General features: G+C 38.2%; 1 protein-coding gene across 1 annotated transcript in view; it reads left to right on the forward strand.

The window, feature by feature from the left end:
- WDHD1 (WD repeat and HMG-box DNA binding protein 1) overlaps positions 1-16,602 on the forward strand; it is a 31,558-nt gene extending 14,956 nt beyond the window's left edge. The window contains exons 11-25 of the mRNA XM_013953759.2: positions 21-211; positions 828-1,012; positions 2,206-2,447; positions 2,940-3,077; positions 3,818-3,974; positions 5,791-5,905; positions 7,364-7,495; positions 8,305-8,522; positions 10,276-10,406; positions 11,868-11,924; positions 12,910-12,953; positions 13,106-13,264; positions 13,659-13,792; positions 14,981-15,116; positions 15,731-16,602. Of these exons, the coding sequence (XP_013809213.2) occupies positions 21-211; positions 828-1,012; positions 2,206-2,447; positions 2,940-3,077; positions 3,818-3,974; positions 5,791-5,905; positions 7,364-7,495; positions 8,305-8,522; positions 10,276-10,406; positions 11,868-11,924; positions 12,910-12,953; positions 13,106-13,264; positions 13,659-13,792; positions 14,981-15,116; positions 15,731-15,931 (2,240 nt within the window). The 3' untranslated portion in view covers positions 15,932-16,602. The remainder of the gene's footprint in view (positions 1-20; positions 212-827; positions 1,013-2,205; positions 2,448-2,939; positions 3,078-3,817; positions 3,975-5,790; positions 5,906-7,363; positions 7,496-8,304; positions 8,523-10,275; positions 10,407-11,867; positions 11,925-12,909; positions 12,954-13,105; positions 13,265-13,658; positions 13,793-14,980; positions 15,117-15,730) is intronic.
- The last annotated feature ends 699 nt before the right edge of the window (positions 16,603-17,301 follow it).

The raw sequence follows: 17,301 nt of genomic DNA on the forward strand, positions 1-17,301 counted from the left end.
TTTTTTTTTTTAACTTCTAGATATTGGGTTGATAAAAGCTAATTCCAATCTCCTTGTTAAGGAGGATGATGACGATGATCAGGCTGGTGGCTTTCCAGCTTTACCAGCATCATCTACTCAACAACTTTTATATGATGGGCCAATGCCAACCCCCAAGCAAAAGCCGTTCCAGTCCGGCTCTACTCCTGTACATCTCATGCATCGCTTCATGGTAAACAACACTGCTGTATGGTTATGTTAATCTATTTTGATTTGCTCATTAATGTTGGCCTGCTCTTGCTGCATCTTAATCTAATCTTTCCAGTCTTTCCCAAGATTTTTGATTTTTAATACTTCTAAGTGTGAAGCTAAATGGCGAAAAATAGCTTTTCTATTAATACAAAGACTGCATAATGGTATGTTTTGTGTTTAGGTTGTTTTTGATGTAGAAATAAATATTTGGCTTTAAGACAAAAGCAAGCTAGATGGTTTGTACCTGTGCTGTTGAATTCTAAAATCTGTTTGAAATTCCTTTTTAGTTGGAATTTGTGGTTATTTTTGTGCTTTTAAGACTTTTATGTTAGTCATCTATTCTTTCTTTCTACGTGCAAGTTCTTCTGCTTCATTTTGTAAGGCAAAGGATGCTTAAGCAATGAGTACAAAACTAGTTTCTGCCTAATTCAGCTGTTTTAGAAACTCTTCTGCCCTGACTACATAAGTCTTCAGTCTTTCTCCAGTCTCCCACTTATTGTTGTTTCAGAAGAAGAAGTTACAGTAGGTTGTTCTGGGGCATTTAATATCCTTGACTATCTTTTTTTGTTGTTTTTGTTTTTTGTTTTTTTTAATAGGTGTGGAATTCTGTTGGTATCATTCGCTGTTACAATGATGAGCAAGACAATGCTATAGATATAGAATTTCATGATACTTCCATACATCATGCGACACACCTGCCAAATTCTCTGAATCACACGATGGCTGACCTCTCTACTGAAGCTATTTTACTAGCCTGCGAGAGTACAGAGGAACTTGCTAGGTAAGTCATGGCCTTCCTCTGTAGCACCCGCAGTATGAAATTACGCTTAGCATGTTCCAGATATTTCAGCTTCTATCACTTTTTGAGATTTTGGCTTTTGATCTTGATTTTTATTTATGGGACCATTTTCAAGGAGGATTTTCACATCAGCCTGCATGTAGACTTCAAGAATATTGAAAGATGTATTTTTGTTTCCTGAGGACTCTTAAAATCCTTTTTTGAATATATACATTTTTTATACACACAAAACTTCACGCATTTTTAGCTCAAAGGAAATAGTAAACGTTAGCAATAGTTTTACAATCTGCTCAGGTCAAAATCATAATGGCTCGGCTGTTCCTTTTCATACTGTTGTTAAGGAGAGAAGTTTGGAGATACCCAGAGAATTCCTGAATAAGTGTGAATAACATAAGTTTATGAAAACCACAGTAGAAAGATTTAAACAGCTGGGCCAGCTAGACCCTTTTGTTTAAGAACAATAGCAATGAAGTTTTATTGCCAGCTTCTGTGGAAATATCTTGAAGAAAGAATAACTTTCTGCTTATTTTTGCACATAAAGCACTAAGTTAAGCTGAAGAAGAGGCTTTACCTTTAAAAGTATTATTTGTATCTATTGGTTATCTGACTCCAAAACCTTTTTCTTTTTTTAATTAAAGTAAACATGCAGGTAATGTATCAAAAGCTGTGTGTGTGTGTGATTTGGTTACGGATAATTCTCAATTATTAAGCTTGCAGAACTGAATTTCTTTTTTTTTTTTTCTCTCCCCCCCCCCCCCAAAGATAGCATAATGTGATAGACTTGTAAAGAGGACTGATATTCAGGGGTACTGATCACCTTCAGTTCTTGTTAATGTTAATTAAGCAGGACACTTATCTGTTTTCATCTAAAAATCTCCCTGCAGGCCTCTAAACTGTCTCTGCTTCATGCTTTAGAGGCTCTGGGTCTGCAGTGCCGGAGGTCGAGCTGGCTCATCAGTTCTTGAATAATAAGAGTAACAGCTTTGCAAATGACTGCTTGTAATCTGTAGGATGGTGAAGTTCCATTGTATGACAGCCACGAGTTCTAGATCTATGATACAAACATAATACACTGTGCACTTAAATCACACCAATATATTTTCAAGTGTTTTTTATATATATATATATTTTTTATATTGAGATGCTTAACTGTTGTTTTTCTGTCTCTCATTTAGCAAACTCCACTGCATTCATTTTGGCTCGTGGGATGCGAACAAGGAGTGGACAGTAGACATGCCGGAGGACGAAGACATTGAGGCTATCTGTCTAGGTCAAGGCTGGGCTGCTTGTGCCACTAGTGCCCTGCTGGTTCGTGTGTTTACAGTTGGAGGAGTTCAGAAAGAGATCTTCAGTCTCCCAGGTCCCGTGGTGTCTATGGCAGGACATGGAGAGCAATTGATGATTATTTATCACAGAGGTAGCTTTCTCCCTTTTGTCTCTTTTAAGTTGGGGCTGTGTATTCAATCTTCACCTGTTAGTGGCTTCAAATACTGGTTAACTTGTGCCTAATGAACAGAAGTATTTTACTTCTCTTTCTTCCTCTCTTCCTGATGATGCTTTTACTGTATCAACCCGTAAGTCTTTGGAATCTGACAGCAAAGCCTACGTTTCATATTTGGATGCCTAGATTAACCTGTGGGGAAAGGAAGAGTTCTGCAACAGTGAGACAAATAGATTAAACTTAGGTTTCCAATATGCCAAAAATGAATTATTACAAAAAAAATTATGGAAGTCGTTATTATACATGCTTTATGTATCCAAAATGACAAATAGTCACTTGTCTGATGATGTTTTTCATGGATAACAATGCATTAGAATTAGTTTTTGATTCAAAGCTTACTTAAACTGAGCCAAGAGACAAGATGATTCTTTTCTTCTCTAACACAGTCATTGAACAACATTTTCCTAGGTACTGGGTTTGATGGGGACCAATGTCTTGGAGTACAGCTGCTGGAACTAGGAAAAAAGAAAAAACAGGTTTTGCATGGAGACCCTCTTTCTCTTACAAGGAAATCCTATTTGACGTGGATTGGATTCTCAGCAGAAGGTACGATATGCCTGCATGCACAATGTTGAGAAATCTTGACAATATCGGGGGAATTTTGGAGGAAAGTTTGGATAACTGATGCCCTTTTAGTAAAGATGATCCCAGGACTCAGATTTAAGAAAAGGGGAGGAAAAAAAACCCAACAAAACAAAAAAGGTTTCCTCAATGCTAAGCAAAATTCTATTTGTTTTTTTTCCCCACTCTTTTAAATATATTTATCAGAAGTGTTTAATATGTTTCCAGTATGAAAAGAATACACTGGAATGTTATCAGAACTCGTTTTCCCAATCAGCTGCCCTGCTTAGCACAAAGAAATAAATTGCATTAATGTGCTGTCATAGATATGTTCAATATAACTATCTCAGCAAATGCCTGTGAAGAGTAATTAGTAACTTGGGAAGAGTTTTTGTGATAGCTAGAACAAGTCATTGTAAAATAGCTAATTTTCTTTAGAAGTCTACCCAAATAGTAAGAATTTGAGTTCTCAGTAAAACATTTCCAAGTTTGAAATTTGAACTCGAATCCGTTAGCTAGCAGCAGTGCTGACCGTCAGAAGGTGGCGCAGCTTTCTAAGGAAACTCGTGATTCCAGCTAGGTTGTACCGTTCGGGTGTTAGGAGATTACGCTTGAGCAATGTGAAGTGCAATTTCCCAGCAGTATAAACCAGTTCAAACTTATCCATGCTGTTATTATGGATAGAGACGCCTGTCAGAATAGTTGTTTTCGTTTGTTACAAACAGGTACCCCGTGTTATGTGGATTCGGAGGGGATGGTGCGGATGTTGAACCGAGGACTTGGGAATACCTGGATTCCTGTATGTAACATGAGAGAGCATTGCAAAGGAAAATCTGATCATTACTGGGTAGTTGGCATCCATGAAAATCCCCAGCAGCTCAGGTCAGATATTCCATGAAGGAAATGCTTTGTCTTAGTTTTAATTTACAGAACACTTCACAGTAATAGAAACTGAAAACAACTGTTACTAAAACAGGTGACTAATAATTATGCACAGTAGATGATCTAGTCCATAACTGTAATTTTACCTTGACTTTTCATTACTGAATTGGTTTTGAATGAACTCACTGAAGTTTTATAACATGTAACTGGCTGAGACAAGGCTTTTGCCTTGGCTAACTGGCCTGCACGTGTCCTAAGATCACACGTCTCTGATGCAGACACATTCATAAAACTGCACTTCTGTAGAGAAAGCTATCAAAACTTATGGTCGCTGTTAGGATTCTGCTTCAGCTGTTGATGTATCTTCTTAATTTCTTAATTTTCTTTCTTAGCTATGTTTTCCCTTTTTGTCCCTTTGAGAAGAATCCAGTCCTATAACTGATCTACATTATGAGGCATAGATAAGTCAGAACTGGCTGTTACTGTATCAGTATTTAAACTGGCCATGAAGAACAATATGTTCAAATAAGTATTTAGCTGCGAGTGAGCCATTGCTTTATAAAATATGGTAGTGATGATGTTCTAAGTAACTGTGTTCCTCTTTTGTTATAACAAACATCCTAGATCTTTAGTTGCTAAGCATGATTTGTAGTCCTCTTTATTTGGTGATCTACGTCCTTTTCCTACCAGCTTACATATTTTTATTGAAATACAGGCTTTTTTATTTTGCTAGTCATGCGCAATTGTAGAGGTTGGTGAGAGACAGCATTTTATTTAAATCCATGTGACGTTCTTCGTAATTCTCAGTGCTTTTTGTAATAAGAGGAACGATGTGGTATCGCTGGTAAATGTCAATTCACTGTCCGTGTCTTCCTCCAAATCATTAAGTAACGTCGGTCTCCAGGAAATTCATTAAAAATGTGCAGGACGCATCCGACTGGCGGGTTGGTCAGCTGCGAGTCAGTCGTCATGAGGGTGTTTTTTTTTTCCCCTTCTTCTCCAGGAAAAAGAGTGCTGCTCTCTGAATTGCAAAGAACATCTTATTCAAAGCCACTAGCATATTAAAGATAAGAAAGGGGGAGGGTTGTTGTAGAAATGCCATATGCTGTAATCAACCCAGATAGCCAGAACACTAATGCTTCCTGTCCTTTTTATTTAGTGCTTCAAAAACTAGCTTAAAGCTATAAGCAGACATTTTTGTCAGTGCAGCGGTGGTGCTGCTGGAAAGACTGCTCTTCCCCAACCAATGTTTTGCTCAAGCGATCGCCGCCAGAGTGGACTGGTTTAAATATAATGGAATAGTACGGCTACGCTTTTAGTATATGTTTATCTGTGACCCCCCTCTGGTTTTTTTTTTTTTCCTGTGTGTGCCTAAGCACAGCACTGTTCTCACGAAGTCCAAAACCCCCATCAGAATAAGTAGATGTCTGTTTTTTTTTCCCAGTGGCCTTCGTTGTTCAGTAGTTTCTGATTTTAATAAATTGCATTACCATGTTGTAATTACAGTTAAATCACATATTGTGTGAGAGTTAGAAATCTGTGTCTGTTATGTGTCATATTTACAGTTTCTGGTGTGAACAAGAGTAGCATGTGCCTTGCTGTTTTTAAAATCTTTTGTCGGTTGCACTGTAAAAATAACCCTCTATAATGTAATGTTACACATTGCTATATTTAAATCAGTATTTTAATTACTACTTTTTAAAGAACAAATCCTCTTAAAGTATCTTGCTTCTTAGGAGACATGATTTAGCTGTAGAACAACTGGTGACTCTGTAGGTGATGAGGATTGTGTGTGGTTTTTGTTTCCCTTGCGCAGGTGTATTCCCTGTAAAGGAGCGCGATTCCCGCCTACGCTCCCACGTCCTGCTGTAGCGATATTATCTTTTAAACTTCCTTACTGTCAAGTTACAACAGAAAAAGGACAGATGGAGGTATGGAATGCTGTTGAGTCTACAGTCGGTAGTCTTAGATGCCGTCATAGCAGGGATTACACAAGATTCCTATAGGGATTTAATAATCTCCATTATGAAGAGGGTAATACAAACTCTGAGTAAGACACCTGGCTAAGGAGGTTATTTGGGTTCAGTGGTTTGTATAGATTTCTTTGGTTTCGTTCGCAACTGTTTCAAGAAGAAGAATGCAAAATAAAGCTGGCAGAGTTGACATAAGATTATATTTACACGTAATTGCCTTTGAACCAGTGAAGTCTTTTTCAGCAGGTAACAGCTAACATTTTAGCATGCACCAGATCTTGGGATCCAACTGGAGACCCCCTTAATGGTGGTTGATTTCTAATATTTTATTTTAGTCATAATACTCAATTTCTGGAAGATGTTTTTGAAAGCCATATTTCTCCAATTCATATAATCATTCTGAAAATGTAGGCCTTCAGCTTGACTCATCCTCTTAAGGCAGAGGCTGGTTGAAGTGTTACGTACAGGCAGAGTAAATCTAGAAAAGTATCTGTATGTATTTTAAAATTGTTTACTGGTTTAAATATCTTGTGGGGTTCAGCTGTAGTGTACAAAACAGAAATGAACATAAAATTCTAACCTCAACCTTAGAGACAGTTTAATGCTACTTGAAATTTGTTCTCCTTGATAGAGGTATGGAGAAGAAGTTTCGAAAATAAGTACTTTGTCCTTCTTTATGAATTTGGTTTCATTCAGTTCAAGTTCTGTTTGTTTGTTTCTCTGACAGGCTGTATCTCCTTTCTCACTGTCCTTGCTAAGTGATGGAAGGGAAACTTCAGGAAATGTTTATTTAGCTTGAGATATGTGCTTCTGTGTAGACCTTGCTTATAAAGAAACAGATGGTGCCCAGTAGATCTAACGAAAACATACTGGTTTTGAACAAGTTGATGATTATTTTGCCACAGACCTAGCCTGGGCTAGTGCCATACCAGTATTTCTCTAAATTTTTCTCAGTTATATTTTCTGTTTCTGCCTCACAGGTGATAGTTATTACTGTTCAGATACTGAGGTGTCCTGGAATACTTGCAGTTTGCTGTGGGACAGCAATAATAAGATCAAATAATCAAATTATTGTAGAATTGCCTGTGCTGGTAGTAAACTGGTGAACATACAGGTCTGAAGTCCTGCTGAAATCATGCGATATATGGAATAAATGGAATTTGACATATGTGGAGACTGTTTGGATCAGTTTGTGTATGGATGTTGTTAGTGTGGTGTGTATTTCTTCAGTAGGCATTGGCTTTAAAAACAATTGTTTACTGCTCACTCTTGTTACAAAATTAAAAGAATGTTTAAGAATAAATTGTTAAAAAAAAACACTTGGTAACTTGTTAGGCATTGAGCTGTGGGTTTCTTCTTTTTCTTTATTTTTTTTTTCTTCTGACCTCCAGCATGCTTATCTTTTCCGTTTTTCAGGAACAATACTGGCGTTCTGTTGTATTTTACAACCATGTGGATTACTTATCAAAAAATGGCTATGAAATTAATGAAAATGCTAAAAGTCAGTCAGCAAAAGAGCAACAAGAACTTCTCATGAAACTCTTTGCTGTAAGTACAAATAAATAAATAAATAATGGAAAGAATCCCTTAGACTTTATTTTGAGTAGATGGCATTTGATGCAAGTTCTAATATGATTTCCCTTATTAGAACTTTGGCTCACATCTGCAGTTATCCAGCTAGTACATCAGCTGCAGTGAGAGGTGGGACTGCGGTTAATATTGTTCCTGCTTTTCAGTATGGAGGGTGGGAAGAGGAAAGGTTCTTAATTGAAGAGATGCCTTTTCTTTGCCATGCAGTTCATGATGGTTGGTGATTTGTCTTCTAGTCATTCAGTCCACCGAGACCATAATACTCTGGTCCTAGAGTCTCAAGGAGAGCTGTATGCAAAAGTGCAAGTTAACAGGATCAGCAAGTTGTGTTTATAGGAGACTTGCTGGAGGCAAGGACACTTATCAAAAGTTAGAGCAGGTTTTAGTCTATCCTGCATTATTTAAACTAGTCTGTGGAATTATTGTGAGGCTGATGGGCTTTGTGGCTATTAGACTTTCTTGCAGAGGCTTTAATTATTGCTGAAAAGAGCTGGACATCAACACATGTTCCCTCTTGAAGATCTGTTTTACACTTCTAGTTATTTAAATTGGACAAGTGGTCTGTACTTACAGACACCTCTGTGTGTCAAGACGTTGATGCTTAAGAATGACCCGGCACTCTGTGAATAGCTGCCTGAGCTGTGCTGCTTGTGAGATGGGGATTTTTTTTCCCTTCTAGTCACTGGTTGTACTGTTTTGGATTATTCTAAGAGATGTAACTGTGAAGTGTGTGACTCTTGAGGTTTGTTTTTTCTGTTTTCTTTCAGCTTTCTTGTAAACTGGAGCGTGAATTTCGTTGTGTGGAACTCGCTGACCTCATGACACAAAACGTTGTGAATTTAGCTATCAAGTATGCCTCTCGCTCTCGGAGACTAAATTTAGCTCAGCGACTTAGTGAAATGGCTGTAGAGAAAGCAAGCGAATTGGCGATGGCGCTGGAAGAGGAGGAGGAGGAGGAGGATTTCCGAAATCATTTGAATGCTGGGTAATGCAAATTTCTGTGATTTAAAAAAAAAAAAACAACTGGGGACATTTTTACAGATCTACTAAAATTTTGGTCCAATTGATGCATTTTTGCTGTTCTGGACCATGGCTCACAATGAATTTTGTTACAAAGGGACAGTTTGTGCTGCTCTGCTGGTAAATGGTATATATAGAATGGCATGCTCTTGCTCACATCTTTTTGAGGATCCAGTAGTGGTTAGCACCAGGGTACTAACACAAACTGAAATATTCACGCTCCTTGCTTACTGTAGGTCTGCGTCCAGCAGCTTTGGGGCAGAGAGGACTCTGTACCAAGCTGCTCTGCTTTTCTCCAGCTTACTGGGCTCCAGCCTATTTTCTCTCTCCCCTCAATCTCTTTACCTGATTTCATCCATACCTATTGTAAAAGCCATTTCCCTTTCTCCAGCCCTCCCCTCTTTCAGTATCCCATCTCAGTTTATCCCATTTAGGCTTATTCCTTCTCTTCTAACTCTCCAAAACTGCGGAACTATAATAGCTTTGCTGTGCATCCTTTACCCTGTATCTGTGCTGTCTGCCCGTCCTCTCCTCCCTGCATCTGCTTCGTCTGTTCTGGCTATAAAGCAAGATGAGGCAAAAGGTGGGTTGGTTGGTTTGTTTTTAGCTATAGGTCATACAGAAGAGCTGTGTTCTTGCTTGGCCTCTGGATGTTACACCTATAAGGAGAATAGTTGCAAACTACTGGTCTGATGACCTGGGGGAAAAAAAGTCATAATGTTTTATCAGGAGCAGTTTTCCTCTAGCAATTTCACGTACAAGGTTTGAAACCTACTTAAGCAAGAGGAAGTAATAAGTTCAGGGGCTTATCTGCATCCGTTGCCTTATTCTTCTGTGTGAAATGACACATTTAAAACTCCTTTCTAAAGGGTCTGCCTGTTATTCTGGGTCGTAAATGGAAGTTGTAATCCCACGTCTGTGACTTTAGCCACTCTGAGGGCTAAAGTACATCACAAACACTGTGTTGTTCTTATAGCCAGGTTAATACTGACATTCTGGTAGAAAGAAATGAAGCCTTTGTTTGCATATACACATACTTTAGTAATCATCAAAGATTAGGAGGGAAAAACAGGAAATGTAGGTACTATTATTGGGAATTGAGAAAACAATGATCAGACTTTCAGACTTGCTGCCTAAGCTTCAAACTGAAAATAGGCATCTGTATTATCACCTGTGTAATTATTTGTGTATGTGGGTGTAATCTGCTTTTATTCATGGTGTTGGAAATACGTATGTTTAAATGGTAATTATTGAAGATGTTTTATGTTTGCGTTTATCTCTATGGCAAAGTATTCTGACGGCATGGCGATGTTGTGCACACTGAAGGGGCTATTTTGGGTTGAGCCTTTGCTCTGGTGTGCAGAACTGTTTGAAGGCCAGTGCCTCTACTTTTAACAGGGTACGAATTCCCAAGCAAGTTCATAGCCATCTGTGGTCTTCCTTAAAACTACATGAGTATCAGTTCAGTGACTGCGCTTGGTGGGCAGTTTTAGGGTGAACTGAAGTGGTTAATGAGTCTAAACGTTATTTTCGGCGGTCATCGCAGTTTAATTAGCAGTGTAATGCAGATAAATGCCAAATGTTACTACTCTTATTTCCTAAATTAGAAAAGTAAGTTAGCCTTCTGTTGTTCCAGTTAAGGAAGCATCCTCTGTTTTCCTTCTGAATGGGAGGAAGTTCAAATCACCACTTTCTCTTGATAAATTTCTTCCATTTAGTTACAGCAACTCTGCCACAGAGTGGAGTCGGCTGCCAGTCAGAAATGTCCAGCAGGACCAAGAAATGGAAGATGCTGAGGAAGCTGATACATTTGAGGAAGCAGAAGAAACGCCAGAAGCACATAAAGAGAGTAAGAAAAAAAAAAATATATATTCTCCACATAGGCTGGAAATTATCTAAATGTGTCTTTCACAGACTTAAGAAATTCTGGAAATTCCCTAGTAATTTGTAGTTTTGGTAACTTGGTGGTTTATGCAAACAGGTGGGGTTTTTCCTTTTTTGTTTTGTCTTACCAAAAAGAGACACAAAAATTAGGTAAGACTAAGGCACACCGCTTCTCAGGGGTCTGCAAATTAGGCACAGGAAGTTTGTTTTAGAAGCCATTAATGTAAATAGAAAATAATCCAATTTGCTTCACTGAGTTTTGAGACTGGCTTGCAGTTGTAGCAGAGACTAGAGTTTTTTGCCGCTTAGTTAGATCACAAACTACCAGACAGGTCTATCTTGTTTGCGTGTTGACATATGGGGAAAAATGTGCAGTGGGAACAACTGGCTGACGCCCCGTAACTCCTGCCTGTGAGCGTCCCGTTACCTGGAAATCCCGGTGGGATTTGGTGTGGTCGTGTCCACCTCAGTGAGTGGATCCAGATTCCAGCCTGTGCTTCAGTCACTGCAGAATAACAGGCTTTGCATCTGCCATCTCTTCAGCAGCAGCTGGTTCGTGCAGTTGTGCTTAGTAATTACTTAAGGGACCACTGGGGAGTTTTTTGTTATCTAATACGATTTCTAATGCAGTGGTTCACCTTGTGAAAATTACTTTTGGTTTCAGCCCAAATCTTGCAGGAGTTGAGTTGCCAGGTAGTTTGCTGAGCACACCCCACTTCAGCAACCAGGATTTTACCTCTTAGTACAGACAGCCTGACAGCTCTTCTCTGTCCTGATGTTTCCATCAGGACACTGAGGCAGACCTTCCCCCCCTGCCCCATCCTTTGCCTCCTTTAAACCTCCTTGCTTCCAATCCATATGTATGTTTATATGCACTGAGAAATATTGAAATATTCATGTTTGCGCTATAAGTGGTGGTTTGGCAGAGAAAAGCAAAATGAGTTCAGTTATTATTCTTGACATACTTGGCTCGGGAAGGATGTTATCTTTTTTATCTCCGAATGAAAAAGTAAAGATAGGTAGCTTTATGTATAAAACAAAAATACTGCTTTATGTATTGCTATACTTATTTATTTATACATTGCCTTATTTACATTTCATAGCATTTACATCTTTTATAGTTAGACATCTCTTGTTGTTAGACATTTATTTAAAAATCTTGCTTCTCGCTTTCAGATATAACTAAGTTTTATTCATTTAAAAATCAGGTTTGGTAAATAAGTATACAACTCTTAAATCCAGGTAAAGATAACAGACAATTTTGTAAAAGTGTATGTACAATTTGAAAAGGAAAAGTCATGCTTGAAGATGTGGATGCGTTTGCTATGGTTTGCTTGTGCGTTTGGGTTCTTTGCCTTGTTTTTTAACAAGTTAATGCTACTACATTTTATTGCACTGAAATATGTACCCTTTCTTTGTTCTGAAGGGACAAATCCTTTCTCCAAAGGTGTTCTCTCAAGAGAGGTGACTGCTCCCAAGTCTGGTGAGTAAATCTCCATTTATTGGAGGAAAAAAGCTTTGTCATACCTCACAATATCTGCTCCTGTTTTTACCTTCCTTTTCTCCTATTCCCACTAAAATACAGCACATAATGGTGCTGTCAAGAGATAACTTCTAATGATTATTGTTCTGCTAGTTTTGTTGTTTTTAAGAGGTTTCCTACCCTTTTTGATGTCTGCATTGCCTAGTGATGTTCCCTAAGGCTGTTCTCGTTACCTTAGTTGTGCCCAACGCTGGATCGGTTGTTTGCCTGGCTGTGTCGTGAAGGCATTCTCTGGGAGACGGGAAAAGTGGGAACAGTGACCAATAAATGTGTTTTATTAATGACAGGTACATTTACTGGTGGCACTTCTAAGTCAGAGTTAGCAGCTCTGCTGTAGAACTGTGGGTTTGATTTAGCAGGCAGGGGCAGAGTGTAACCTCTCGCTTCTCCCCGCTTCTTTCCTCCTGTCATCCCTCCAGCTGGAGCAATAGAAACGGGAGGGGATTTGGGAGTAGAAGTAATGAATCTCCCTGTGGATTTGTGTGTTAAGTTGTTGGTCCTGTGCGGTTTTTCTGACATCTAATAATAGTTGAGCATATATACTATAACCTTAAAGTGCCTTTCTCCTCATGCAGCCACGCTCAAGACTAGGGGCAATTTCTCTTTTTTGTGTGGAGAAGTTGCTGGCTCTGATTTAGCTCAAAATGGCCAATGGGCCGGAGATTGTTGAAGAGGAGGACTGACAGACACGTAAACACACACGAGTGTGTAAGCCTTGTTCTTTAGAACTGAGCCTAACATTGTTTCATCTGCTCGTGCAAAATGCACACACTACTTCATAGCTTTTTAAAATATATATAAACATATATATACATACACACACACACCCCTATGTATGTATATATATGTTTATATCTATACACACATAGAAGTGTGTGTATATGTGTATATATGTATGTATTCTTTTTTGTTTTCTGTTAAATAGCTGTAATTGCATCGAGCAGCCAAGGACGAGTGAATCCCTTTAAGGTAAGAATTTTGCAGCTGGTTTGATTGCGGTGTTCTAAAAATCACAACGCATTAGTATATCTAAAGTTACAATTTACCTATGACAGAAATCGGTGTGGGGGAAGGGAACGTGACTGAAAATAAATAAAAAGTCTAATTGTTTGTTTTGCTAGGTGTCATCTAACAAAAAGGACCCAGTGGTTCCCTCGGCTAATGTTCTAGACTCTATGAGCAAATACTCAAAGAAAACTCCCTCGTCTAGCAGTCGGGTGGTGAACAAGCAGAAGCCTCCGGTTATAAAGCCTCTGATTCCCAAACCAAAGTCCAAACAGGTAATGTTTCCAGTCTCTTTATGTTGTTCCAGTGAGCAAAGTGCAGTAAATTGAATTTTACCAGCTTTTATCAAGTATGAAACCCTGCTGACTGAGTAAAGCATCTTAGATGGCAAAGTTCATTCAAGCATACTGCAGAAATTTTTAGAACCACATAAAAACAGCCCCAGATTTGCTTCAGTTGCCGAAATTACATTCTGCACTGAATCTTTTGCTTTCAGATAGTCTTAGCTGTATATATCTACTGTGCTGAAATTGTAAACTGTTGGATTAGAGGCTACACTGATGCAAATAATTGTCTTTTGGAAAGGCATTCTTTTGTTAGGCTGCATGATGCATGTTGTCTGAGGGGGACATGGTCTTAACAGTGTTTTAATCTCAATTATTTCTATAGGCTTCAGCAGCCTCCTTTTTCCAGGCTCGTACACCTAACTCTAGTGAAAAAACAGTGGAAGAAAAAGAAGAAAAAGCGGAAAATGAGTCCTCTGTTGTCAAAGTTGCTGCACAGGAGAACACTGAAAACAAAAGGTGAACGGAGACTTGCTGCTCAATGCCATATTTCAATTTTGATGGAATAGCTAGTCTAAAAACATATCCCTTTGTTTCTGAAGGCACTTGGCTGGCTGGAGTAGCATAACATCAAGTTAAGTGATAGCTAACAAGTTGTCATGCTTGTCAATTCACTTCAGAAGTTTAGCAAACTGCTATTCATATTATACGTATTATCAAACAATTCACCATAAAACAGATCAGTGGGATTTCCAGACATCCACATTACAATCTCAGTGAAAGAACCGAGCAAAACATTCTGTCTGTTAAATCTTTTCCAGTAAGAATGGTAGTGTTCTTCAAATTGGAGCATGAGTGAATAATAAGTGAACAACGCAAAATGTAATTTTAAGCTCTGACCAATGATTTTTGCTTTGGCAGTGCTCATGCATCTGATAATGACCTTTGAATGTTAAATGAAAACATGCCTCTATGCCAGTTCCATTTATATGAAATACTTAAGGTTTAAATATCTCTATCGATCTCCTAGGAGATCTAAAAGCTAAATGTTTTAAATGAAAGTTTAAGTTTTGCTATAAGGCTTTTAGTGCTTTAAAAAAAAAACAAACAACACACAACCAAACAAAACACTTGTATCGCTTAAGGAGCATGTCTGTTCCTGAGACTCTAATATGTCTTGTTCCTCTGGAGCAGATACATTTTCTAACAGTCCCAGTCCTCATGAAACTTGCATTATTATAATGATTTTTTCATTTTGACCTAATTTAACTGAGGAAGGTTAAGGTAATTATTATTCATTTGAACTAGCATTCTTTTCATTAACCTTCACAGATGATGTTCCAAAACAAGTGGCAAGAAGAATTGTGGGGGGGGGAAAAATTAGCTGAAACGTACTAATATTCAAGTGCTCTATCTTTAGGTTGATGGGACCCTGTCAGAAAGAGACCAATTATGCTTTGTCATTCCAGTACTGAAATGTTAATCTCCACATATATCACAGTTTTAATAAAATTGTTTGACTCTAGTCTTGCCTTGTCAGCATGTTCTTTAAGCATACTGCAATAGGAGAAAGGGAACTGCTGACTATATGTCTCTTCTTTCAAGAACAAAAAAATCCGGTCAGGTGTTGTTTAGAAATGTTATTTGGGGGGGATATGGTTTTCCTATAACATTCATAAACTGATAATTCTTTTTTGCTTGTTTTAGACCAAGGACAGGATTCCAGTTATGGCTAGAAGAGAACAGAGCAAACATTTTAACAGATAATCCTGATCTGAATGAAGCAGAAGTAATAAAAGAAGGCATGAGTCGGTTTAGACTGCTGTTGTCAGAAGAAAGAATGGTAAGACAGCGTTCTCTATTCAGTTTTTGGAGAATTTTTTTCCACCAAGTCTAGTGGTTATTTCCAGTTAGGAATTTTCTTTAAATGCCGCTGTTCTCCATCTCCAGGGATTTATGGTTTGAATTGAGCCATAATCCAAATCATATTTTATGAAAATATGAAGTGTATTGATTTCCAAATAATAATTAAGAACTGAAAGTAGCTTTTGCAAACTGAGGCATCTGAGAAAAACATAATCAATAAAAACTTGCAGGAAAAAAAAAAGAGAAGGGAAGGAGTTACCGAATAAAAATGGTATGGCCAGGATTAATTCACTGGGCCTTAAATTTGTTTTAACGCCTTTTAGTTTTCTTTCTATGTCAAGAAAGACAGTTAAAGCCTTGAATTTTGTATGTTGGTTCAAAGGAAGTATAATTTTGAAGGAGAATGCTGTTGCAAAATGGGGAAGTCAGGAAATTGCTCCTAACTTGATTGCCAGTCTCTATCAGTTCTTAACAGGGATTATTTTGTTGCTTCCTTATAATCAGAGAAAGAAAATGTATGAAGTACAGCAGTGAGTTTTGTGGCCTATTATGTAGGGGGGTGGTTTTCTTAATGATGTACTTTCTTTAAAGGTGTGGACTGAGAAAGCGAAAGGTGGAACAGTTAATGATTTAACCGAAGCTAAAAAGCGAAAGCATCCCGCAGCTGGTGAAGATGAGGGGAAAAAGAGCCAGGAAGAAAAATCAGAGGACTCAAACTTATCCAAAAAAATAAAACCTTTAGATCAATCTACAAATGTCAGATTGTCAGCTTTTGCATTCAAGCAAAGCTAAACAACATGATACCTTCTCAGCATCTGTTTTCTCAAAACGTTAGATTGCTCTATATTGAAAAATTTGCCACTGTGCTCAAAGAGCATTAGCAAAAAGAGTGCCTTGCTCCAAATATTCTTTTAGAAAGTATTTTACTATCAACTCCTTCAGAAAATGTTGAATCCACACCCAAGATTGTTGCAAATTATAACTAGGATACAGCTTGATAGCAAAACTAATGCTAGTGGACTGGCTATCTAGAAGCGCTGTTGCACAGCGTTGTGTAGCCATGTGCCTTGATGCTTGTGGTATTTGGTGCTAAATACAGATGAGTCATTCTGGGGAGGATAAACCATGAACAAAAACTATCCTGTGGTAATAGAGCCAAAGTAATGGCTTTTGTACCGCTCCCTCTGCCTGCTGCAAACGCTCGTGGGACAGAGACCAACATCTGTGGCCCTGACGGCGGCAGTGAGCAGCCTAACGAGGGCTGCGAGGAAAGATCAGGGCAGAAGTTGAATCGGGAACAGCAGTGTATGAAAATGAGCCATTCCAGGTTGGGCGAATGTGCTTTCACAGCCGGTGCTGCGGCAGTGTCCCAGATCTGGTTCAGGAAGTGCCCGGAACTTGAAAATGTGTGCATTATTTTATGTAATGGTTGTTTTTAAAATAAAATTTGAATGTTTGTTTAAGGTGGTAGTCTCCTTTTGAAATTTTTGTAATTAGAGTAAATAGACTTTTACCTACTAGACATAAGCCAGTCACATTTACCATTCCTTCTTTGGAAGCAGTATGTCTAATAACTAGATTTGAAACAAACTCAAGTTTTTGAAACTTTTTTTTAAGTTAACAGTAAAATAATTCAACTCTTCAGCATAACAAGTCAAACTGAAGACTTCTCCATTTAGTATTTTTTCTGTCTTTATACATCCGTTCCTTCTTCATTTCTCTTTCTTCATATTATGGTTGAAAAGGCAAATGACTTTCCATTTAGAATATACTTTAAAAATGGAAATCTGTAGACTGAAGATTCAGTGAGATTTTTATAAAAGCCAGCTAAATCTTAGTGTACAGACAAGTGTTTTGCTATGTTTTTTTAGTAATAGGTATAGGCCATTTTGGAAAAACCACCACAGTTTTCACGCTATGTAGAAAATGGGGATTATTATGTCAGCTAAGGATGGTAAATACAAACGGAAAAAGATCTGAAGACTCATCAGTTGAAGTGCATTTTTCATCAAGTTCTTCCCCTTCTATATTGTTATACATGTTATTTGTTCAATGCTGATGGTAGCCTGCAAGTAATAATCAATGTAAGCTTGCGCTTACCAATGGGGACTGTATTGACACAATGCAAAAGACGGAGGAGAACAGCGGCGTATTAGAGTGTC

The sequence above is a fragment of the Apteryx mantelli genome, chromosome 4 (assembly GCF_036417845.1).
Source record: "Apteryx mantelli isolate bAptMan1 chromosome 4, bAptMan1.hap1, whole genome shotgun sequence".
Lineage (NCBI taxonomy): Eukaryota > Metazoa > Chordata > Aves > Apterygiformes > Apterygidae > Apteryx > Apteryx mantelli.